We start from the raw sequence: 25,491 nt of genomic DNA, 5'->3' as shown, positions 1-25,491 counted from the left end.
TCCTCTGTCCAATGTCTGTGTTCTTTTGCCCATCCTAATCTTTTTCTTTTATTGGTCAGTCTCAGATATGGCTTTTTCTTTGCCACTCTGCCCTGAAGCCCAGAATCCCGCAGCCGCCTCTTCACTGTAGATGTTGACACTGGTGTTTTGCGGGTACTATTTAATGAAGATGCCAGTTGGGGACCTGTGAGGCGTCTGTTTCTCAAACTAGAGACTCTAATGTACTTATCTTCTTGCTCAGTTGTGCAACGCGGCCTCCCACTTGTTTTTCTACTCTGGTTAGAGCCTGTTTGTGCTGTCCTCTGAAGGGAGTAGTACACACCGGTGTAGGAAATCTTCAATTTCTTAGCAATTTCTCGCATGGAATAGCCTTCATTTCTAAGAACAAGAATAGACTGTCGAGTTTCAGATGAAAGTTCTCTTTTTCTGGCCATTTTGAGCGTTTAATTGACCCCACAAATGTGATGCTCCAGAAACTCAATCTGCTCAAAGAAGTGCCCATCCAACCAATCCAACTTGTGGGAGCTGCTTCTGGAAGCGTGGGGTGCAATTTCTCCAGATTACCTCAACAAATTAGCAGCTAGAATGCCAAAGGTCTGCAATGCTGTAATTGCTGCAAATGGAGGATTCTTTGACGAAAGCAAAGTTTGATGTAAAAAAAATCTTATTTAAAATACAAATCATTATTTCTAACCTTGTCAATGTCTTGACTCTATTTTCTATTCATTTCACAACATATGGTGGTGAATAAGTGTGACTTTTCATGGAAAACACAAAATTGTTTGGGTGATCCCAAACTTTTGAACGGTAGTGTAGATTGTACATTTTACTGCTGGTTGAATATGCTTTGTTCTTTGAGAGGATTTTCCAGGTGGTTGAATAATTAATGTTTAATTAATGTTATCCTGCTCTCAGGGTCACGGGGATGCTGGAGCCTATCCCAGCAATCATTGGGCAGCAGGCAGGGAGACACCCTGGACAGGCCGCCAGGCCATCACACAGTGTCGACATACACACCCACACATTCATACCTAGGGATAATTTAGTACGGCAAATTCAACTGACCTACATGTCTTTGGACTGCGGGAGGAAACCGGAGCTCCCAGAGGAAACCCACGCAGACACGGGGAGAGCATGCAAACTCCACACAGAGGACGACCCGGGATGACCCCCAAGGGTGGACTACCCCGGGGCTCGAACCCAGGACCTTCTTGCTGTGAGGCGACCGCACTAACTACTGATATATATATATATATATATGTATATATATATGTATATATATATATGTATATATATGTATATATATATATATATATATATATATATATATATATATATAATCCAGTTAGTCAAGTAAATTCTCTATGAGACAGTACAAGCCTGTTTCATGCTATAAGCAATCATCAGCTGTCAATGAATCCACTCGAGGAAGGACATACCATCTACTGCATCACCATGCACATCACGTGCAGGATTATTTTGCTCCTTATTTGTTGAGCACTATCCCTACCGTTGAGTGTTTCTTTTAACAAAGTTTTAGCTATATATATCAGAGTGAATACAAAATTAAACCCTGGGAAAAAATTTGCACATTGGCTACTTGCAGCAAGTCATGTTTGTACTTTGGTGCCTTGAGTAAACTTTGAGCAATGTCGGTGAAACATTAGCCAACAGTTTCCACAGTATGTGCCCTTGTGTAGTCCAAACTGTGGCTAAACTCTTACAGTAGCTGACTGAGGGATTTGAGATTGAAGCTGATGCTTCTTGTTTGCTCCAAAACCCCCCCCCAAAACAAACAAACCCTCAAACTGGCTAATGAAGTATAAAGCAAACACTGCTCCTATCAGAAATGGATTCAATTCCCATTCGATTTCCTGTAAGACTTTATATCAGTGCTACAGGTGAGAAGGAGTGCTCCGTCAATACCAAAATACATTTAATTTTCCACTTTTGCATGGGGACTTTTGCATGGACTGGCTAAAGAGACGTCAATAACCACAGTGTCTTCTTGTGTACGTGTTGAACAGCTTGTCTACTGTATTTGGGACAACATTTTGGAGATGCTCCGCACAACAATCGAGCTGTAACCTTCCTCCTCCGCTTATTATGCTGACTTGCCGCATAATGTCTCCACTACCTTTTCAATACCACACCTGACGATCATCGGTGTGGCAAAGAGGAAATTATTATAGTCTCAATTACAACTTTAATTTCACTGAACAATACCGCATTCCTGTAATAATGCATCTTTTTTTTTAATTTGTCGACTACGATGCACTCCTTCAAAAGACATACTGTTGAGTTTTTTTTTTCCTCTCCCCAATTGTACTTGGCCAATTACCCCACTCTTCCGAGCCATCCCGGTCGCTGCTCCACCCCCTCTGCCAGTCCGGGGAGGGCTGCAGACTACCACATGCTACTCTTCACCTGACAGTGAGGAGTTTCACCAGGGGGACATAATGCGTGAGAGGATCACGCCATCCCCCCCAGTCCCCCCCCCCAAACGGGGAAGGATCATGCCATCTCCCCCAGTTCCCCCTCCCCCCTGAACAGGTGCCCTGACCGACCAGAGGAGGCGCTAGTGCAGTGACCAGGACACATGCGGCTTCCCACCCGCAGCCACGGTCAATTGTATCTGTAGGGACGCCTGACCAAGCCGGAGGTAACATGGGGAGTCGAACTGGAGATCCCCATGCTGGTAGGCAATGGAATAGACCGCTACACCACCTGGCTGCCCATACTGTTGAATTTTATACTCCATTCCACTAATACACTTGAATAGAAGGAAAAGATAAAACTGCACTCACAATCTCGCCCTCCTTCCCTCCAAAGTCGAGGAAGAGCATGCGAACTCCGTCATCGGAGGACATCTTGAGCTTCTCAAAGGGATAGGAGAGGAGCACCCTGGGCTTCACGGGAGTCTGAACTCCTCTCTCCTCCCCGTTCTCTCCATCTCCTCGGCTGGGCTCCGTTAACACGGAGAAGCCCTGTTCGTAGTGGACCACCAGCCGGCACTCCTGGCCCTGATAAAGACAACCTGGGAGAGAGAGGCAACGTGAATGAAAATTCAGCAGAAGCAGTATTTTGATCCTTTTTAATCTGATTTGTTGATTTTAACACTTTTGCCCCCCCCCCGACAACCCGCTTACGAGCAGGGTAACTTCGGTCACGCTTTAATATGAGTGGCTGTAAATGGGGATTAATAAATGAGTCATAGGACGCTATGAATGAGGAGCAGCACCCCTGGAGTCGGTTGTAAGTATTCGTAGCAGTAAATGTCTTGCTCTGATGCAGTTTGGGAAGAGTGCCAACATGGGGGCTTCAGGACACGTCCGTGGGTTGAATGACAGTCTCGCAAGTCACCACACAACACGGCCTTCTGAATGTGGTCGCTTGTCCTTTTCTGCATGCTAAAGCCGTTTACAAAGCCGCGTCTCGTCCACGTCCTGCAAATCTCTCTCCCATAAAGAGCACTGTCCTCTTTATGGGGCCAAGTTCTCCCCCGTTTCGGCTGTCACTCACAGCATCGACACATGAATGGCATCAATGGCGAGACAACACTTTCTTTTTGCTTAGTACACAAATGATATGCTATCAAATCTCTTTCTCTGTCTCTGCTTTGTTTTGCCCCCCCCCCAAATCACACATCAACGACTCGTCATGCTTCAGTGCCGGCCTCTTCCTTTCACACTGTGACCGTTTCCCTGAAATAAGGATGTCCTTCACCATTCCCCGTCACTTCCATCCCTCTGATCTAATCATACTAGATATGATAATGAAAGACCCCGCATCCTCTTCTGCCCACTTCTTTTCCCTCCCGAAGGGAAAGGCAATGCGTCTACTCCGTCCATTTGCACGTCACTTTCCCACACTTGAGTCACCGCCATGTGTCCTCTCTTCACAATGTGTCTCTAGTCAGTACTCTATGTATCTCTAGTCAGTACTTTATGTGTCTCTAGTCTGTACTTTATGTCTCTAGTCAGTACTCTATGTGTCTCTAGTCAGTCTCTATGTGTCTCTAGTCAGTACTTTATGTGTCTCTAGTCAGTACTCTGTCTCTAGTCAGTACTCTATGTGTCTCTAGTCAGTACTCTATGTATCTCTAGTCAGTACTCTATGTGTCTCTAGTCAGTACTCTATGTGTCTCTAGTCAGTACTCTATGTATCTCTAGTCAGTACTCTATGTGTCTCTAGTCAGTACTCTATGTGTCTCTAGTCAGTACTCTATGTGTCTGTAGTCAGTACTCTATGTATCTCTAGTCAGTACTCTATGTCTCTAGTCAGTACTCTATGAATCTCTAGTCAGTACTCTATGTATCTCTAGTCAGTACTTTATGTGTCTCTAGTCTGTACTTTATGTGGCTCTAGTCAGTACTCTATGTGTCTCTAGTCAGTACTCTATGTGTCTCTAGTCAGTACTTTATGTGTCTCTAGTCAGTACTCTATGTGTCTCTAGTCAGTACTCCATGTATCTCTAGTCAGTACTCTATGTGTCTCTAGTCAGTACTCTGTCTGTTTTCACACTTTTCTGGGCAAAAGAGCGAACGCTCAGCAGAACTGCAATCAGCACGCTGAAAGCTTTATTTATACACTTACTCCTATCTGTGTGTGTGTGTGTGCTTGAGAGAGGAAGAGTGTGCACAGTTGTTGTCTATCTTGTTTACAGATGTAAGAGTGGTGTGTGGGTGTGTGTTTGCATGTTTTTCTCTCTGCGTGAGAGAAGATACTTGTGGTGTATTGTGAGAGACTGACAAAAAATGTGTGCACTTACTGTAAACATGAAAGTCTAACAGTCTGACAGTGTGTGTGTGTGTGTTCATTCATTGATGCTAGTATATGTGCGAATGTGTGTTCACATGTGTGAAAGACAGGGAGAAAAACAGATATTTGTGGGTGTTGTCCTCCTCTGTGCCGTGCATACACCTTTTTTTGTTTTTTTTTCTTGTGCGCTTCATGGTCTCCTTTATCTGACCGCCAACTACTCCACTATGGTGTGAGTCAACCCTGCTAATCACTTACTACACATATAAATCTCTTCCACGCTTATCTCCTTGTCCAGAGGCAATTATGAAAGCAAAGGTAAAGGTACATGTGGATATAGTAACACACACACACACACACACACACACACACACACACACACACACACACACACACACACACACACACACACACACACACACACACACACACACCAGACTGACCGAGGTCAAATTGTATATGCAAACAGTTCGTAGTGTTGTTGTATGATGAGTGTGGTTAGCATGCTGGGGTTGGGGCACAACCCACCTATTCAGCTTTCAAAATAAGAGCGGCCCAACACTCTGAGAGTTTGGTGGCTTGGTGGTTGGCAGTACTGCCTGCTAGCGAGGGTGTCCTGGCTGTGAGTCCAGCCCTTTTGTGTGGACTTGGCTTTGCTTCCCTCCCTCAGTCCATAAAACCATGTATATTAGGTGAACTGAGAGTTCGGTACGACTTTGTAGACAGAGGTACTCAGACTAGTGATGCACACACACACTTTCTCATGCACACATGAACTTCCCTGTGTCAGCTGCGCTTTCTGCACATAAGAAATGCATGCACAAACAAGACAGAAACACACAAGAAATACACACATTCACTTCCTGTTACACATTAACTTTCCCGCATCACCTGAGTGTAACACAAATAGGACACAGGAATAAACAGCTGGGAAAGGATGAGTAAAAGATTTCAACACGCACAAGCCTGCTGCGAAACGCACACTTTTAAACTCAGCTAAGCTTACAGAGAAATACAATGTTAGAAAAAGTAATTAAACAGTTTCCTCGAGGAGACCTGATGAGACATATCTCATCATTAAAAATGAGGAAAGTCCTGTGATACCATCTTCTCACTGACTGCATGGTGTAAAGCAGGGGTGCCCAACTCCAGGCCTCGAGGGCCACAGTGTCTGCAGGTATTTGTTGCAACCATGCACTATACCACCTGATTTAACTAATTCCTCTCCCTCCTTGGTCCAAGAGGTGAGCTAATTGGTTAAATCAGGTGGTATAGTGCATGGTTGCAACAAATACCTGCAAACACGGCAGCCCTCGAGGCCTGGACTTGGGCACCCCTGGTGTAAAGTTTCTAATTTATACCCAATGGGGGGAAGAGCCCAACATGAGTGTTGTGGATTTAGAAAAAATGTTTCTGAAAACTTTCTAAGCATTTTTTTCCCAAAACTGGGACTCTGACAACACATTTATTAACATCATGTGCTCTTTTGTTTCTGTAAGTGAAAGAACACAATAAGCAGGAGCATATGAATATAGCTGGGAGTCGTTGCTTGACACAGGACAACATCAGGTGGGCATATGCTCCAGACAGCTTACACGCTGGGTATGACAGGAATAAAAGGATGAAGTGAAATACAAAGATGAAGTTTCACCGTACTCCATTGAAAATTACCTAAGTCCCACTTTTAAACACCAGCGTTTCACAAACACAATCAGCACCTCTTATTGACCCCCCCCCCCCCCCATGGATTCTGGAATAACATCAAAACAGATGGAGCATCCGAGTAGCGTAGCGGTCTGTTCCGTTGCCTATCAACATGGAGATCGCTGGTTTGAATCCCCGCGTTACCTCCAGCTTGGCCGGGCATCCCTACAGACACAACTGGCCGTGTCTGTGGGTGGGGAGCCGGATGTGGGTATGTGTCCTGGTCGCTGCACTAGTACCTCCTCTGGTCGGTCTGGTCGATTGGGGGGGATCGTGTGATCCTCCCATGTGCTACGCCCCCTTGGTGAAACTCCTCACTGTCAGGCGAAAAGAAGCAGCTGGCGACTCCACATGTATCGGAGGAGGCATATGGTTGTCTGCAGCCCTCCCCGGATCGACAGAGGGGGTGGAGCAGCGACTGGGATGGCTCGGAAAATAGGGTAATTGGCCAAGTACAACTGAGGATAAAAAGAGGGGGAAAAAGCCACAAAAAAAAAAATCAAAACGGATGATTCATGTTTCAATGGTTTCACCACTTCATCAGTGGGAGAGTGGACAGCGAGCGTGGGGTTTCTGTTCTGTCCAGAAGTGAACTGTACTCCTCTACCTGAAGGGTCTGATCCATGGAGGAGGAGGAGGGTACCCCCCCCACACACACACACACAAAGAGAAAGGGGCTTTTCAGGCTACAACAAAAAACCTTTCAACATGAGGGTAAGTCCAAAAAGAAAGAGCTCAGAGTAAGAGTCGGGGTGTGTATGTGTTGGGGGCAGGGGGGGGGTAGTGGTAATTGAGAGCAAGGAATGAATGAGAGAGGAAAAAAAAGAGAGATAACATGGGAAACACCAAGGGAATGGTGACGGTGTAAGAGAGAGAGAAGCGGAGAGAAGTTTACTCTAACCAGCGGTGGAGATGAAAAAGTGTGTTACCACGAGACACTGCGTAGAATTTCACAAGATTCATGTTTGCAACTATTTTTGAGACAGGGGAATACATGGACGCTGCCCTGGAGCAGGGAGAATACTATACATCCTGAAAACTGCATCCCACAGTTTCAGATGGCTGTCTTTGTTGAAAAGAGTCAGGTATTCAGATAAGGTTAAATAGTAACCAGGGGCGTCAGTTGGGTATGCCAAGGCCTTGGCTGCCTGGTCAGTGTGAAATTACATATTTTAATTACACATTTCTCAGTGTTTTAAATGATCCCGTTACTATAGCAAAATCATTAATTGCACGAAGTAGAATAAAATCGTGTGAATCGGCACCTCACTCGGCTCAATTCCTGTCTTTCGGTCGTCACTGACTCAATAGTGAGAGGAGCTGTCTCTCTCTCTGCACGTGTGTTGCTAACTGACACGGGCGCCAGAAACAGAGGAAGAAGAGCGTGTGTACTGTGTAGCTAGCTAATAACTAGCATGCACAATGGATGACTTTGAAATTAAATGAAAACTCTCAAAGGGAGAGCTTCTTAAAATCCCATCCTTGCCATACCATAATCTGTAGCGGGGTCAAGGCGTTCCACCTGTTGCGGGGATACAGATTCCGTTGCGGGCGATGAGGAATGTCTAGGTGAATCAGTCAAGGCTCTGACTGTATTAGGGTGACGCGACTGTATAAATGAAATAAATGGTTGTAGCTAACTACCGGCATAGAGCCCCATGGTTGAGATGGAATGAGAATTTGAGGGACTTGATTTGATGTCACGTGATGTCAGATGTGACGTCATCTGACTTTGCCATACCTTGGCTTCTGGTGAATTGACGACCCTGATAGTAACACTGATTTTCCGCAACCGATGAGCTAAAAGCACTTTTCAAACGGCCCTCCATTGCTGCAGATCATTACGCTGTTTGTCTCTTCGTGAAACAGACAAAATACACAATGCCTTTTTGACCTGCAGACCCAGTTAGAAAGTTGTACATCTGCCACCATGGACATCAATTACTTCAACAGTCGGCATTTGCACCTGGTGTTAAATCTGTATCTGGACACGTTATTTGGATAAGGAAAAACGCTTTTTTGGTGGCTTTATTCCCTCTTTTTCTCCCCAATTGTACTCGGCCAATTACCCCACTCTTCCGAGCCATCCCAGCTGCTGCTCCACCCCCTCTGCTGATCCAGGGAGGGCTGCAGACTACCACATGCCTCCTCCGATACATGTGGAGTTGCCAACCGATCCTTTTCACCTGACAGTGAGGCGTTTCGCCAGGGGGACGTAGCACGTGGGAGGATCACGCTATTCACCCCAGTTCCCAAACGGGTGCCCCAACCGACCAGAGGAGGCGCTAGTGCAGTGACCAGGACACATACCGACATCCAGCTTCTCACCCACAGACACGGCCCACTGTGTCTGTAGGGACGCCCGACCAAGCCGGAGGTAACACGGAGATTTGAGCCAGCAATCCCCATGTTGGTAGGCAAGGGAATAGACTGCTATGCCCTGAAAAACGAATGTTAGTGCAAGGTGTAAATGCGTCGTGACTGGAATGTGATTGGATCTGGATGACCACATCTGAAGGGAGTCTGGCTCGCATTGTTTTCAGATCTTAGGTAGGTGTAAACGCAATCTGTACAACGTGCTGGCATCCGTACCTATGTAACGTCATCATTCCCACTCTAACCTCTGACCACAAACACCACCAAGCACTCCTCGCCTCAGAAGTTGGATGATGAAACTGATGAACATTTCAAGAAAGTAGGCTATACAGTGACTGGTAGAAATGGAGGATTCACGTCCCAGGAGCCATCAGGAAACGAGTGCAGCAATAGCATCTCTGGCAGTCTTAACACATGCCACGTTGACATCTAGCCTACAGCTGATTTTCTGACACCTCAAATTACTCGTGTGCAAGTTTTCCTCTGGAGGACAGAGATCCAGTCTAAATGAGGATAACAAGAATGCAATAAAAATACCAGGTGTAAATGCAAAGGCAAGATCGGATCGGTTATTATCCGGATACAGATCGCATTTTAATGCCAGGCGTAAATGAGAGGTAGTCTAGGGAGTCTGGATGACTTTGTCAATGTGGGCAAATTTTTCCTTAAAAACGACCCTTCAAGGATTGGCAATGTTGCAAGGGTGTTGTGGAAAAAGACGCATATGGTGATATGGAAGAAGGCGCGCAAGACGCAAGTTCAAAGAAAGAGACTACATTAGTAGATGCAACTTGTGAGCAGATTTTAACTAGTGACACTGGGTACAAACAATATACCTTGGCCCAACTTAACACCCTAGAATGATTTCAACTCGATGCCTAAAGTCTTTTAGAAGGAATCTGCTGGACTTACAGCAGTTTCCGCAAGATCAACAGCAAAAAAGAAGTACTAGTGACGGAAATTTGAAAACTGAGTCAAATAAACGACTCGTTTCCAAAGTCCCTCTCATAATGGCCCACCGCCAAATAAATGATTGAGAGTTTATCTATCTTTAAAGCAAATATTTGTCATAAGCTTTTGGTGGGGAGTTAATAATCACGGCACTTTACTGGAATGTCACATGGAAAATAAGTTGACAAGGTCAACGGAACAGCTCCTCAACTGGTACCTAGTGAAAATGACTGCATGTACCTTGAATGCATAATGACATTTCTTCTCAGGACAATGTGGAGCTGATACTCTCCCATCGCATTACCATCACCATTGAATTTGAATATCTTAACTGACACATGTCTTTGCTGTCATTACAGTCAGTGCCACTTGCCCCTCCACCACTCCACCGCCACCACTGTCAAGGCCCCGTCCATGATTCGTGGGGGAAAACCACGAATCCCGATTCATTTATAGGATCTTTTACCCTATAAGCCTCCTACCCTATCCGGGCTTGTTCTTGTTGATGAAATTGATCATACTTGAATGTATATCTGACTTGCATCTTACCGAGAGGGATTTAAAGAAAGCGGGACCAAACACTTTGCATCAGATCAATGCTTTGCAAGCTGATCCAAGGAGGCTACGCATGCATGATGGGAAACGGCAGATGGAAAAAGTTGTGTCAAGGAAGCCCTATCATTCAACAACGCACAACACAGTACATCATGTCCAGGTTGTCATGTATATCATGCCGCATTGTAAGACTTGTGCACTTTGTTGACCCGGTGAAGACACAACAGTTGTGACTCACTTGTAGCTCTTGCTTCTCACTTATTCTAGTGTGTCATGTCTCACACAACAAGGCCCCTTCCATCAACCTTCCAAAACTGTGTTTGGACCAGCCGTTTTTGACCAGGCCCAATGTTTGGAAATCAATTTCAGTGCGGAAAAGCCAGATGCAAATGCAAGTATAGATGATGTGATCAACATGCAAGATTTGTCTGACTCTCAAGGCTGCTGTACATGCCCGGCAGAAGCAAATGTTCCTTACATCCATAATACAAGTCTTGTGAATAAATTACCACGTGCTCTGCACTTGTGTTGAGTAACAGTAAAGAAACTGGCATAGTTGCACATATCTATGTTTGAGACAAAATAGACAACCCTGTCAACAACTCTGATCGATTGTTTTAAATAGTTAATTCATTTTCTGGCTTATAAATTTCGTACTTACCCAGAGTCAACGTCCTCCTACTCTCTTAAGACTCCTACATGGCTATCCTGTTTGCCACTGTTTTAACAGTTCTAGTTCAACCACAGATTTAATCTGAGATGAATACACAGCAACACAGCATTCTCAGAGTTGATTTGCCAGAGTTAAGCAAAGGGTTAAATACAGAGTTGGCTTGACACTGTGAGAATATGGTTTATCACGAAAGGAACCAGTTACGTAAGAGAGATGGTGTCATTGAAAAGCGTTGGAGATTCAACTCCCGGAGTTATGAAACCACATGCCGTTTACGCATGCGCATTCAAAAATTTCATGGATTTTCCCAATTAAACAGAGACGCCATTTTTCCTGGAGTAAAAGCACGTGGCTTACCATGTACTTGCATGTGTAAACCATGGTCAGGTTTCTAGTATTTAAAATATGCTCCAATAATTAATATCTTTAGCAGTCAGTCTGCTATGGACTTAAGACTTACATTTGCAGTACCTACCAGTTAATTGTTTGGAAGTAAGTGAGTCCCTCCAGTTTTTCACAGTGCCGCAATTTGCAAGGTAGCGCACCGTCACAAATAACTGGAGGGATCCTCTGGCATTATCTAATGTTAGCGAGATGGTCAGTTATTTATGGTTAACAGAGCAAAATTAGACAGTGTCGTGGCCAAACTGGCTGGTCCTTATTATCTCCACCGGGTGGTAGCCTGGAGGGGATTATGCGTTCGGTTACGTGCGTGCATATGTGTGTGTCTCTCTCCGTGGCCAATCTCGCAAACTACTGGACCTATCAGTCTAAAATCACAGAAAGGTGAATCAGTTCATCTGGACACGTTTATTGACAGACGCATTTCATCACTCATCTAAGTGACCTCTTCAGTCTAAACTGACTGCAGGTATCCCCTCCCCTTATAAACAATACAGTCGCATAACGATTGAAACCAATGATTGGTTTCATATGCAAATTGCTATATAACTAGAGTTACAATGGCCATGTGTACTATTCACAGAGGATTGGGGAATAGTTGTAATCAAAGCATTGTAAGACGGCGACAAATGTACTCTTAGCCCTCGCTTGGTTCAGGAATGTTCGTTTCCTCTTAACATATATGGCCTCTTTGACTCCCCATTCAAACTAGCGTTCCTCCCTATCAAGGATGTGCACATCCTCATCCTTGAAAGAGTGGCCACTGGCCTGTAGATGGGTGTAGACTGCGGAGCCCTGGCCTGACATGTTAGCTCTCCTGTGTTGTGCCATCCTCTTGACCAGTGTCTGTTTAGTTTCCCCAATGTACAAGTCACGGCAATCCTATTGGCACTTACCAGTGTACACTGTATTGCTCTGTTTGTACAGGGGTACCTGATCCTTGGGGTGAACCAATTTCTGGTGCAGTGTGTTTTGGGGTTTGAAAGCAACTGAGACGCAGTGTTTCGAAAATATGCGTCTCATCTGTTCTGACACTCCTGCCTCATACAGAAGCACCACTGGTTTATGCTGAGGCAGCTGTCGTCCTCCTCTCTTCGATCAGCTGATGCACTGTTTGTGCATCTTCCTGGCTTTGACAAACACCCAGTTAGGATAACCACACTTAACCAGGGCCTGTTTAATGTGGGATTTCTCCCTTCCCCGGCCGCTGTGTCGGTGGGAACGTTGTCAGCGTGATGGTACAGTGTCCTGATGACTCCTAGTTTGTGCTCCAGTGGATGATGAGAGTCAAACCTTAAGTACTGATCAGTATATGTTGGTTTACGGTAAACGTCAACAGTCAAATGTCCCCCATCACCAATTGCAATTTCACAGTCTCAGAAGGCTAACCTGCCATTTTTCACATCCACCCTGGTGAACTTGATGTGGTTGTCCACAGTTAATGTGGTCGGTGAAATGTGGTATGTCCTGAGATTTAATTTTAACCCAGGTATTGTCCACAAATCTGAACCAATGGCTAGGTGGTATCCCTGGATAGGACATCAGAGCCCTCTTTTCCACTTCTTCCATAGACAAATTGGCCACTACAGATAAAACTGGGAAACCATAGCACAGCCATGCCTCTGCCTATAGTACTGCCTCTGTATGTGAAGTACATGGACTGAAGAAACAGTTTCAGGGGCAAACACACTTGGTCAGTGTTGAAGGTGGTCCTATTGCTAAGGGTGGGGTCGTTTTTTGATTTCATATGGACTACCTCCACTCCTTCCATCAACAAGAACGCACATGAAGAGAGACTTAACATCATAAGAGACCATTGTTTAATTCCTCTCCATAATGATGTCCCTCATCTTAACCACAAAATCCATAGTGTTCTGAATGTGATGTTCATTACTGCCTGCCAATGGATTAAGAATAGATGCAAGAAACTTAGAGATGTTATAGATCACTGAGTTAATCATACGAACAATAGGCCATAATGGCACATCCTGTTTATGTATATTTTTTATCCCCCCCTCCCCCCTTCTTCTCTCCAATTGTATCCGGCCAATTACCCCACTCTTCCGAGCCGTCCCAGTCGCTGCTCCACCCCCTCTGTCAATCCGGGGAGGGTTGCAGACTACCACGCCTCCTCCGATACATGTGGAGTTGCCAGCTGCTTCTTTTTCCTGACAGTGAGGAGTTTCACCAGAGGGACGTAGTGCGTGGGAGGATCACGCTACTCCCTCCAGTTCCCCCTTCCCCTCCCCCTGAACAGATACCATGACTGACCAGAGGAGGCACTAGTGCAGCGACCTGGACACACACCCACATCTGGCTTCCCATCCACAAACACGACCAATTGACCTTTCGCAAAGTCCCGCCCCCTTTAGCTACTGTTGCTATGCCCGTCAAGCATTTCAGAACTATCCAGGAAGTAGCTGGAAAACACCAAAACCTGAAGGAAGACATCAGCGCATTGTGTGGGTAAAAGTAACAGTAATACCAGCTATTATTGATAGCTAATACAGCTAACATATTAGCAAGCTTAGCTTGGAGCAGACAGGTATTTTTGTTGATTTTGGATGGATTAAGCTGGCCATGGGGTCTGCTATACTGCGAAATCTATTGCCGACATTGCGCTTCTTGCGTTCTGGGTTTCGGGAAGGGAAAGAAAATTACACCCTCTCCAAACTTTTCAGATATCTAGTATCCAATTTGCAGATCCCATAGGCACACCATTTCAGCATTTTGTTGTATTTGAAAGCTTGACAGACCGTTGCTAAGGTAGGATTGGACAAGCACCGTTCTGGGGCGGTACTTTGCGAAAGGTCAATTGTGTCTGGAGGAACGCCCAACCAAGCCGGAGGTAACACGGGGATCTGTTTGTGTAGTATCTTAGGGAAACAATACAGACTAGGTGTGGCTTCCCCAGGGTATAATCTATGGTACAAAATTCTGTCAATAGCATTGTCCTGTTCTAACAGCTTCTGCACGACAATCACATCCTACACAGTAGATGTGATTGTCGTGCTGGGGTTCCGCACACCTTTGACAATGATCTGGAGTTGAGTAATGAGGATGAAAGTGGAGGGTTGATAAAGCAGAGCTGTTCTGTGACTGAGTCTGAGATTAACTTGAATCATATGTGTGGGTCTATAGTTGCACAGTTACAAGCTACAAATGTAGCTCATAGCACAATTCAGGCAGTAGTCGTGTCAATTGAGGAATTGGTTGATGAAATACAAACCAAAACAAAGGAGGCTGTTCTCAGTAAAGTCCGTCAGAGCTTCAGAGCTTTGTGAGACAGTTGAGAGATGTTTCCGTTCCATTGAAAATCCACTGACAAAATTTAATACAGAAGCTAAACGGCAAAGGTACTTTGGAGACAAGTGGCAAATTGTCCAACCAGTAGAATATGTTCTAGGTGTTCGATCTGATGTTAGACAAAACAGAACAACTGGGATATACAGCCAGATTCCTGTTACAGATAAGTTCATTTATGTCCCAGTCCTAAAAACTATTCAGTCAATGTTCAGAAACAAAAGTCATATCGGAGGCTTTTCAGCACACAAAAGAAAACAAAGATGACTTTTATGAAGATACGTATTTGTGACGGTGACTATGTTAAAAGTAACAGGTTATTTGCGTTTGAGAAGAACACTTTACAGCTTCAGCTGCACTACAATGGTTTCGAGACAGCTAATCCTTTGGGTCCCAAAAAGGAATCCACAAACTTGGTTGCATGCATTTTATTTTGAGAAATATTCCCTCAAGACTTAATCCTGTATTAATGAACATTCAACTTCTTTTGCTTTTTCATATAGATGACGTAAAAAATATGGTTTGATGGGTCTGATGCCATCCTTAAGCCTCTAGTCGATAAATTGTAGTGTTTGGAAATGGGTTGTGTTTCTACCCTAGTATGTGATAACCCATTGAGAGGAAGGGTTGTACAGATCACAGGAGGCAACCTCCCACTGCATAGTTTATTTGGATTAGTTGAATCGTTTAGTGCAACATACTTCTGTTATTTTTGTTGAGCAGAGAGGGGTGCTTTTCAAAGGATCTTTTCTGAAGATCAACCTGGTGTTGTTTTTCCTTCTAAACAACGTCATTCTGAGCACTGCAGCACTTTTAAGAGATAATCAATATCTGTCATCTACTTTGGTCTGAAGAAAGATTGCTTGTTTAATGCACTTACAGACATGCTCAATTTGTTGGTACCCGTCCACAAAAAACGAAGAATGCACAATTTTCTCTAAAATAACTTGAAAATGACAAAAGTAACTGGCATCACCGTTGTTTATTCCATATTTCATAGAAATCACACTTTGCTTTTGATTTTTTTTTTTAGTCAACATGCTAACAGAACAAATGAAAATTGCATGGACAAAAATGATGGGACCCTTAACCTAATATTGTGTTGCACAACCTTTTAGAGGCAATCACTGCAATCAAACATTTTCTGTAGCTCTCAGTGGGACTTCTGCACATGTTAACAGGCCTTTTGGCCCACTCTCCCTGAGCAAATTGCTCCAGCTGTCTCGGGCTTGATGGGCACTTTCTCCCGACTGCAGGTTTCAGCTCCTTCCAAAGATGTTAGATAGGATTCAGCTCAAGACTCGTAGAAGGCCACATCAGAATAGTCCAGAATAGGCAGTTATCCTTGGTTGTTTTTCTACTATTTGCACTATCCTTCTGTTCAATCTGGGGTCCATTTCCTTCTTGTGGCCATGTCCAGGGAGGTTGGCTACAGTTCCATGGACTTAATAATAATATTTGCAACTTTTGTCACAGGAACATCAAGCTGCTTGGGGATGGTCTTGTAGCCTTTACCTTTTACCATGCCGGTCTATTATGTTCATTCCGATCTCCTCAGAGAACACTCTCCTCTGCTTTCTCTGGTCCATGTTCAGTGTGGAGCACCCAACAATACCAAACAGCACAGTGACTACTTTTCTCCATTTAAATAGGCTGAATGACTGATTACAAGATTGGACATGTGTAATACTAATTGTAGAAACTAATTAGTTTGAAATATCACTATAATCCAATTATTTATTATCTTTTCTAAGGGGTATCAAAAAGTCTGTCCAGGCCATTTTAGAATATCTTTGTAGAATAAGCAATAATCATCGTTTCACAGCTTCTTTGCTTTATTCTATGACATGCCAAAGGCATGCAAGTATACATGACAAAATGGCTTTTAATTTCATCACTTTTCAGGAGGAATGAAGCATTAATTCAATGAGCTGTAAGAGTACCAACAAATTTGAGCATGTCCATATATACTACCATACTTGTGACAACTTGGCGCCGGATATTATGCATGATATTTTGGAAAGTGTGGCACAATATAAACTGAAACTTGTTTATCAGCGCTTGTTTAATACTAAGACAATTAACCTAACTGATTTGCTGGAATGGATTTTCGCTTTCAATTACTTATACCTTGAAAGAAAAAAATCAGCCAACTGCCTTGAAAATGGATGAAAGCAAAGTTCTTGGTTTAATTGCAAGTCAGGCATGGTGTTTATTGTGCAACACGCCTCATTTTTGTGATCTCTGTGGCTGGCACTTGCTATTACTTTTGTTTCAGATTGTTTATATTGTTTTCACTCCTTGTGTAACCGACGGCAGGTCTTGTTTTCTTCAGCATCTAATTTCAGATCGACATTTCAAGTTCACTTTTTCAAGACAGTATTCCCAAACAAAAGACTGCTACTGAAGCACAATTTTTTAGTCCACTATCCTCGTTGTATTAGACAAATAGGCCCCTCCTTCATGTTTGGTGCATGAGGTTTTAGGCTAAACATAATTTTTTCAAATGCTCAATTAAGAACTTCAGAAATGTCCGTGAGACTATCACACACGGCTTTTTGCTGGGAAACCTAATTTTACAAGATATGAACATGGACCAACACATATTGAGATGGTGTGTAATTTAGAGAGATATGAGGTGATATGTCAGGGTCCTGAGCTGAGTTCACATTTTGATGCTTATACAACTAGCTGGGTTAAATATTTTGGCAACTAGGGGCGTCTGGGTAGGAAAGCGTTCTATTCCATTGCCCACCAACACGGGGATCGCAGGTTCGAATCTCTGCGTTACCTTCGACTTGGTCGAACATCCCTAAAGGCACAATTGGTCGTGTCTGCGGGTGGGATGCCGGACATGGGTATGTGTCCTGGTTGCTGCATTAGCGCCTCCTCTGGTCGGTCAGGGCGCCTGTTCAGGGGGGAACTGGGGGTAATAGCGTGATCCTTCCACGCGCTATGTCCCCCTGGTGAAACTCCTCACTGTCAGTGTCGTGATGCATGCTCAATAATCCAGTTAAGAAAATCAAAGAAGGTTGAATCAGTTCATCAGACTGAATCAGACTGAAGATGTCACTTAGTTGAGTGATGAAACGTATCTGTCAATAAACGTTGTATCCTGGTGAACTGATTCAACCTTCTTTGATCCTCACTGTCAGGTGAAAAGAAGCGGCTGGCGATTCCACATGTATCGGAGGAGGCATGTGGTAGTCTGCAGCCCTCCCCGGATCGGCAGAGAGGGTGGAGCAGAGACCGGGACGGCTCGGAAGAGTGGGGTAATTGGCCAACTGATACAACTGGGGAGAAAAAGCAGGGAAAAAAAAAAAGTTTTTTGGCAATGATTATCATGTTGGTTCATTTGTCTGTTGTGGCCTTCAATCTGATATGCCTATGTTCAAAATAATGTAATTTTCTACTTTGTGAAGTGGTAATTTTGGGTTTTGATGACCATCTCAGTGCATTTTGTATAGAGGAGCGATCAAGCCCATCGCTTCTTGTGAGTGTTGATGGTTTTTTTCATCACAAACCTTTTTGACAAACAATCTTCTTGCAACTTTAATGGGAACATCCTTATTGTGCCTCACTGTCATATTTGCTACTATCACACCTATATTGCTGTATATGCCATTTCAGTGCATGTTGTATAGAGGAGTGATCAAGCCCATTTCTTCTTGTCAGTATTGGTTTATTTTATCACAAAACCTTTTGACAATTTTCTGACAACTCTGATGGAAACGTCTATTTTGTGTCTCGGTCATATTTGCTAATGTCACACTTGCATTGCTGTGTACAGGTATCTTGTGTGCAGGATTTCATTTCATTACAAACTTTCACAGAGCGTGGAAATGTGAATATCCTTTTGAAAAATTATGAAGTGTTCAAACAACTGTGTTAATTATTTAGAGGTCATGGGGTTCAGTATGGAGAATAATATTCAATCAGTTGAACACTGTAATGACTTATTAATGTAAATCAACATTGCACCAAACCATTCAGTGTAAATCATATGACTCTAATTTAAGTGAAATTAACACTCTTTTGGAGTTCATTGTAGTTTTAACAGTGTTGAAATATAACTCTATACTCCAGCGTAGCAAGTTGATAACACTTTCTGGTGTTAAGCAGAATTATCTTTTAACTGTACATAGAGTTATTTTAACACTGCAAAGATTGGGACAAAATAAACACCAGCATAGTATCAAAGTGAACTCTCTCAGAGTTGATGTAACACTAGAATTTACTGTGATAGTGTCAATTTTAAGAAGAAAAAAAGCCACTTTATTTTGTCATTGTATTCTTACAACAAAGTTGTTCTCTGCATTTAACCCATCCTATTGTGTAGGAGCAGTGGGCAGCTGCAGTGCCCGGGGACCAACCCTAACATGCATGTTTTCTTTTTGTGATTTTTTTTCTCCCCAATTGTATCCGGCCAATTACCCCACTCTTCTGAGCTGTCCCGGTGTCTGCTCCACCCCCTCTGCTGATCCAGGGAGGGCTTCAGACTACCATATGTTTCTCTCCGATACATGAGGAGTCGCCAGCCTCTTCTTTTCACCTGACAGTGAGGCGTTTCACCAGGAGGATGTAGCACGTGGGAGGATCACACTATTCTCCCCAGTTCCCCCTCCCCCCTGAACAGGTGCCCCGACTGATCAGAGAAGGCGCTATTGCAGCGACCACTTCCCACCCACAGAGACGGCCAGTTGTCTGTAGGGGTGCCCGACCAAGCCAGAGGTAACACAGGGATTCGAACTGGCAAGACCCGTGTTGGTAGGCAACAGAATAGACGGCTACACTACCCGGACGCCCAACATGCATGCCTTTTTGATGGTGGGAGGAAACTGGAGCACCCGGAGGAAACCCACACAGACATGGGGAGAACATGCAAACGCCACACAGAAAGGACCTGGGATGGCCTCGGGTTTGAACCTTCTTGCTGTGAGGTAACAGTGCTAACGACTGGGCCACCATGCCACCTGACCAGTTATTCTGGACATTCGGCATGACACTGTTGCCTCACAACAAGAAGATCCTGGGTTCGAACCCCAGGCTGTCCCAGGTCCTTTCTGTATGAAGTTTGCATGTTCTCTCCGTGTCTGCATGGGTTTCCTTCGGGTGCTCCGGTTTCCTCCCACCATCAAAAAGACATGCATGTTAGGGTTAATATTCCTGTCTGTGCCCCTGACCAAGGCAATGGAAAGAAGAACTGGAGTTGGTTCCCGGGTGCTACAGCTGCCCACCACTCCTACCAATCGGATGGGTTGAAATACAGAAAACAAATTTCATTGTAATCGTACAATGACAAAATAAAGTGGCTTGCTTTCTCTTCTTTCTTGTTTAATTCACACTTGTATTCATACTACGTAGCTCCAAATGGTATAACACAAAAAACTATCTGTACCATAGCTCAATTTGATTGGTGCAATTATCCTTAATCTGTTGATTCCGGTGCTCCAATTAGAATATAATAGATTACGTCTATAGTAATTTATATAACAAAGTCCAGACACGATTTTGTCATGGCAACGCTCCTGTATCAAAAAGGAAATTGGACACTATCTGAAGCCTTGGACTGTTTGATACAAACTAAGAATTGTAGATGTCTGCTAATCATAGTTAATGCCCACACACAGCATATGTGCAGACATTTTTGTTTGTTTGTTTATTTGGGATCATTAAATCATTTGGAGACAGAACTGGCAGAGGATGGACATTTCTAACATCATATATCATCTGCGTTGTTAGTGAGGATACTCTGGCCCACCTGTTTCATCCATGAGTGGAATCCAAATTGCAACTTAATTTGGCAAAATGTAATTATAGATAGAGAGAAGAGTTACCCATGGGAAAGATGGAGAGTTCCCAGAACATTCTGTGCTCGGAGAACGAGAGACTGAGGCAATGAGAGAATGAGATGGAGAGAAAGAGAGGGAGGGGAGACGGAGAGGGACATACCATCGGAATTCCCAGGGCAGCCAGTACCAAAGACCACCACCCCCTCCACCCCCATACACACACACACGCTGAGAGGCATTCCATTCTATAAATAGCTTTGTCTCTCTCTTCTATACGGCCATCAAATAGTATCACAAACCCCTTTAAATGGTCAGTGGACTGCATTTAATACGGCGCTTTTCTAGCCGCAACAGCCACTCAAACAGCTTCACTTTTAATTAATACCTCACATTCACCCACACACGCACACACTCATACACAGTACCAACCACGCAAGGTAACAACCAGCTCAACCGGAGCAGTTAGGGGTTAGGTGTCTTGCTAAGGGACACCTCAACATTTTTGCCGGGAGGAGCCGGGGATCGAACTGGCAACCCTCCCGTTACAAGACGACCTGCTCTCCCTCCTGAGCTACTTTTCCTAAACACCTAACCAATTGTGTGTGTGTGTGTGTGTGTGTGTGTGTGTGTGTGTGTGTGTGTGTGTGTGTGTGTGTGTGTGTGTGTGTGTGTGTGTGTGTGTGTGTGTGTGTGTGTGTGTGTGTGTGTGTGTGTGAGCCTCAATATTTTGATCAATGCATTAATTTTAAAAATGGGTCTCTGATGTCCAAAAACCAAACGAGACATAACGACTTGGACGTCCTCGGGCATTATTGATCTGCTTCCTTTGCAGTTTTTTAGTCATTTAAAATCACCAAGCTTGTGGTGTATTTTTGCTACAACAATCTTCATCTTCCAACAGGCAACAACACGAGCCATTTTGGTCATGTGTCCTGTGTAAAGCATGGCGATACCAGCCTCAATCTGCCACACTTTGCAGCACACTGTGGCTGACTTCACCTACATGTGCTTGTGTTCTCTTTTCAACCATCTGTGTTTGTAAGTTTGTGGTCCCCTGCATCCACTTAACAGCGTTTGAGTGATGCAAAAGTTCTCTTCTATATCTGAGTGAGAGAGAACGAGAGTATGAGGTGATTCATTACTCACTAGTAGTGACTTCCTTAATCATTTCAGCTGCGGCGTGACATCCATTGACAATGTGCCTGGTCCACAGGGACAGATCCTTGGTGGTCTCAACCCGGAACAAGTGGGCTTCGATGCCCAGCCGTGTGCCCGTCCGTGTGGCAAATGATAGCTCTGTACTAGAGTGTGGAAATCCCCGATCAGGGCCAGAATGGACGAGGCTGTACAATAAAAAAAATACACACACGCACACACACACACAAGAAACTTTCAAACTTTTGTTTCCCCTGCCACTGATTGAGTAGGGTAGACCTGCCATTTTACTGAAAAGATAACTGTTACTAAGGGTTTACATAGAGAGTTTAAGTGGGACATGGTCTACATACTCTTTGAGGCTTTCCAACATTCAACAAAGCTGAGGAAAAAAAAGAGCAACGAAACAAACACAAAGCACACATATAGCATAGCACCAATAACCTGGGTTGATCCTCATTATTCTTTCTCTCTCTCTTTTGCTAGCTATGTGTGTGCACAGGCACCTGCATGAATGAGCAAATATGTTTTTGTCCCCCCCCCTTTTCTCCCCAATCACCCCACTTTTCCGAGCCGTCACGATCTCTGCTCCACCCCCTCTGCCAATCCGGGGAGGGCTGCAGACTACCACACGCTTCCTCCGATATGTGTGGAGTTGCCAGCCACTTATTTTCACCTGACAGTGAGGAGTTTCCCCAGGGGGACATGGCGCATAGGAGGATCACGCTATTCCCCCCCAGTTCCCCCTCCCCCCTGAACAGGTGCTCTGAACGACCAGAGGAGGCGCTAGGGCAGCGACCAGGACACATATCCACATCCGGCTTCCCACCCGCAGACATGGCCAATTGTGTCTGCAGGGATGCCCGACCAAGCCGGAGATAACATGGAGATTCAAACCGGCGATCCCCGTGTTAGTAGGCAACGGAATAGACCGCTATGCTACCCGGATGCCCATGTAAATATATTTTGTGTCCATGCACGTGTGTCTGTAGCCCTACCGTGTTGCTAAGAGAGGATAGGTGTGTGCAGGGCTATGCCAGGCCTCCTTGCCTCTCGGTAGGCTGTCATACAACAGTAGGTCTTTCTCTGTCACCACCACTAGCACGGGCTTCCAATGCTGTTTTTCACTCTCCGTCTGCAAACAAAATAAAAAGACATGTTCAGAAACAAACAGTGGCAGAATATTGGCCAAATGCATGTGAAATTTATTCAAGTAAACCTGCACAGATCCTTTACAACCCTCCCTCCATCCATCCATCCATCCATCCATCCATCCATCCATCCATTATCTGAACTGCTTATCCTGCTCTCAGGGTCACGGGGATGCTGGAGCCTATTCCAGCAGTCATTGGGCGACAGGTGGGGAGACACCCTGGACAGGCCGCCAGGCCATCACAGGGCTGACACACACACACACACACACACACACACACACACACACACACACACACACACACACACACACACACACACACACACACACACACACACACACACACACACACTTTCATACCTAGGGACAATTTAGTACCGCCAATTCACCTGACCTACATGTCTTTGGACTGTGGGAGGAAACCAGAGCCCCTGGAGGAAACCCACACAGACACGGGGAGAACATGCAAACTCCACACAGAGGACGCCCCGGGATGACCCACCAAGGTTGGACTACCCCAGGGCTCGAACCCAGGACCTTCTTGCTGTGAGGCGACTGTGCTAACCACTGCGCCACCGTGTCGCCCCCTTTACAACCCCTTGAGTGCATTTGTGGAAAGGCTGTATACTTTTCCACCTTCTCATTTCAGTGTGATAAAGACAACAAAATGTGTATTTCAGTTAATCCTGAAAGAAACGTTATTCTGACCAATACAGATTGACATTTTAAGAAAACCTGATTCACAGATAAGCAAGATCAGACGTTATCGCTCTCACATCATCTGATGTGACCTCTTCAATGACGAGTGCAACTGCAGAAAAACCTTTGGTGTTTAAAGAAGGGCAGGGTGGGTAGATCAGAGTTAGTCATTTCATTTGGGTAAAGCCACCGATTTATGTCAAATTGAAACTGTTATGACAGAGGAATGGTCTACATAACATCGTCATGATGTCACCTAGTCCACAAAGTTGTGTTTAGTAAACAGCGGCTTGATCATCACTAGGTAGCAACAGAAAGTAAAAGATTGATGGGAATTTCTGAACACCAGCCCGTCTCTCTTTTACTGTGTGTGTGTGTGTGTGTGTGTGTGTGTGTGTGTGTGTGTGTGTGTGTGTGTGTGTGTGTGTGTGTGTGTGTGTGTCGTTCTCGCTATCTAACTCCAAAGTCCTGCAGAACAGTGCTGAAGAAACACACTACAAGCTAATCTGGGCTGCAACAAAGCTCTTCTTGATTAAAGCATCTCAGTCCTCCATGGGAATTGTGAGCAATCTTACCAGAAGGCAAATTGCAAAAAACTGAAATATCAAGGTGGATGGTGAGCAAGTAAATTGTTATTCCTTTGCAATTTTTTTCCCCCTAAAACTCTATAGGCACGGTAGAAGATGGTAACAGACTCCATGTTTTCCCCGTTCACAGTCGCTGACACAAAGCCAAAGAAACAGCCCTGCCTTTCCAAAAGAACCACATGCATTTTTTAACTGCATATTGTGATGTCTTTCATTTCACAATACTCTCAAAATTCTCATTATGAAGGCTTATCAGCAGCCAAGACATGGAATCCTAAGCTGCTCTTTGAAGCTCCCCCTCAGCCGCTCATATCTCAGGATTTAGAGGGTCAAGGGTCAGCTGTTAAACAGAATGAGCATATGTTGTGGTATATGGTATGGTAATACATTTTACCCAAGGTTCAAACATGGGTAATCACACATACATAAATGTAACTGAAGACTTTCGGGTGTGTGTGTGTGTGCGCGTGTGCTTGTGTTGGGGGAGTTGCCTCGTGTGGGTACTTGGTTGTGTGTACTTGCCAGACATGCAAGTACATGTACTTTAGTTTAGATTATCAGATACACACATACAAACTTTGAAACTAAGCCAGAGATACTGACCTCTTCATTCATTGGCAAAGGCTTTTTGTCTCCCCAATTATTTACCAGGAAATCACACACACACACACACACACACACACACACACACACACACACACACACACACACACACACACACACACACACACACACACACACACACACACAGCAATTGACAAAGGACAGCGGGGCAGAAAATAAGAAATAAGGAGCTCCGTTAATAACAAGAGCTTTTTCCAGCTTTCTCACAGGCAAACAAACTCAAAACACACCAGTGGACACGAACTCCTACCTTCCCGGCTAGCCATCCCAAGTGTCGGATCTCTTTGCTGCCAGCGATTCCTGTCTTGTTCATATTCTGGATGACTTCTGCCTGCCCCCGCTGTGGTAACACAAGTGTTCATAGTACAGATCAGATGGTCACTTGGATGGTCCATCAGAACTGGGCAGTTCTCAGTGGCCCGATACTAATGTAAGTATCAAATTAGTTACATAGTTACATTCCTATAGTTACATGCTGGCATTGATGAACAGCTGTTTGTGGCTGGTATGTATATATAAGTGACACGGTTTAGAGCATGAGTGAGTAAGGAGGAGACAGCATTGTTTCTTTGTTTGCCAGACGCTGCACGGAGATATGTAAGAGACTGTGAGCTGCCCCTGAAAAGGGAAAATTGAGTGCAATGGCTGACTGATTAACTTTCTGCAAATCACAGATTTAATGAGATCACTTATAAGTGTGTCTTTCCTTCACATCCTGTCACAAATTATCACGTCTAAAATAAATCAAAAAATGAT

At 44.4% G+C, this 25,491-nt stretch overlaps 1 protein-coding gene across 1 annotated transcript in view; it reads right to left on the bottom strand.

Annotated features, from left to right (window-relative positions):
* The window catches only part of sntb1 (syntrophin, basic 1), an 85,630-nt gene that overhangs the window by 5,565 nt on the left and 54,574 nt on the right, over positions 1 to 25,491 (bottom strand). The window contains exons 4-7 of the mRNA XM_056285767.1: positions 24,986 to 25,075; positions 22,671 to 22,807; positions 21,664 to 21,860; positions 2,808 to 3,037 (exon numbers count right to left, since the gene is read on the bottom strand). Coding sequence (XP_056141742.1) covers positions 2,808 to 3,037; positions 21,664 to 21,860; positions 22,671 to 22,807; positions 24,986 to 25,075 — 654 coding nt within the window. The remainder of the gene's footprint in view (positions 1 to 2,807; positions 3,038 to 21,663; positions 21,861 to 22,670; positions 22,808 to 24,985; positions 25,076 to 25,491) is intronic.

This window comes from Lampris incognitus, chromosome 9, assembly GCF_029633865.1.
Source record: "Lampris incognitus isolate fLamInc1 chromosome 9, fLamInc1.hap2, whole genome shotgun sequence".
Lineage (NCBI taxonomy): Eukaryota > Metazoa > Chordata > Actinopteri > Lampriformes > Lampridae > Lampris > Lampris incognitus.
Note: the sequence above shows the minus strand (reverse complement) of the source record. Positions and strands in the feature narration are given on the sequence as shown.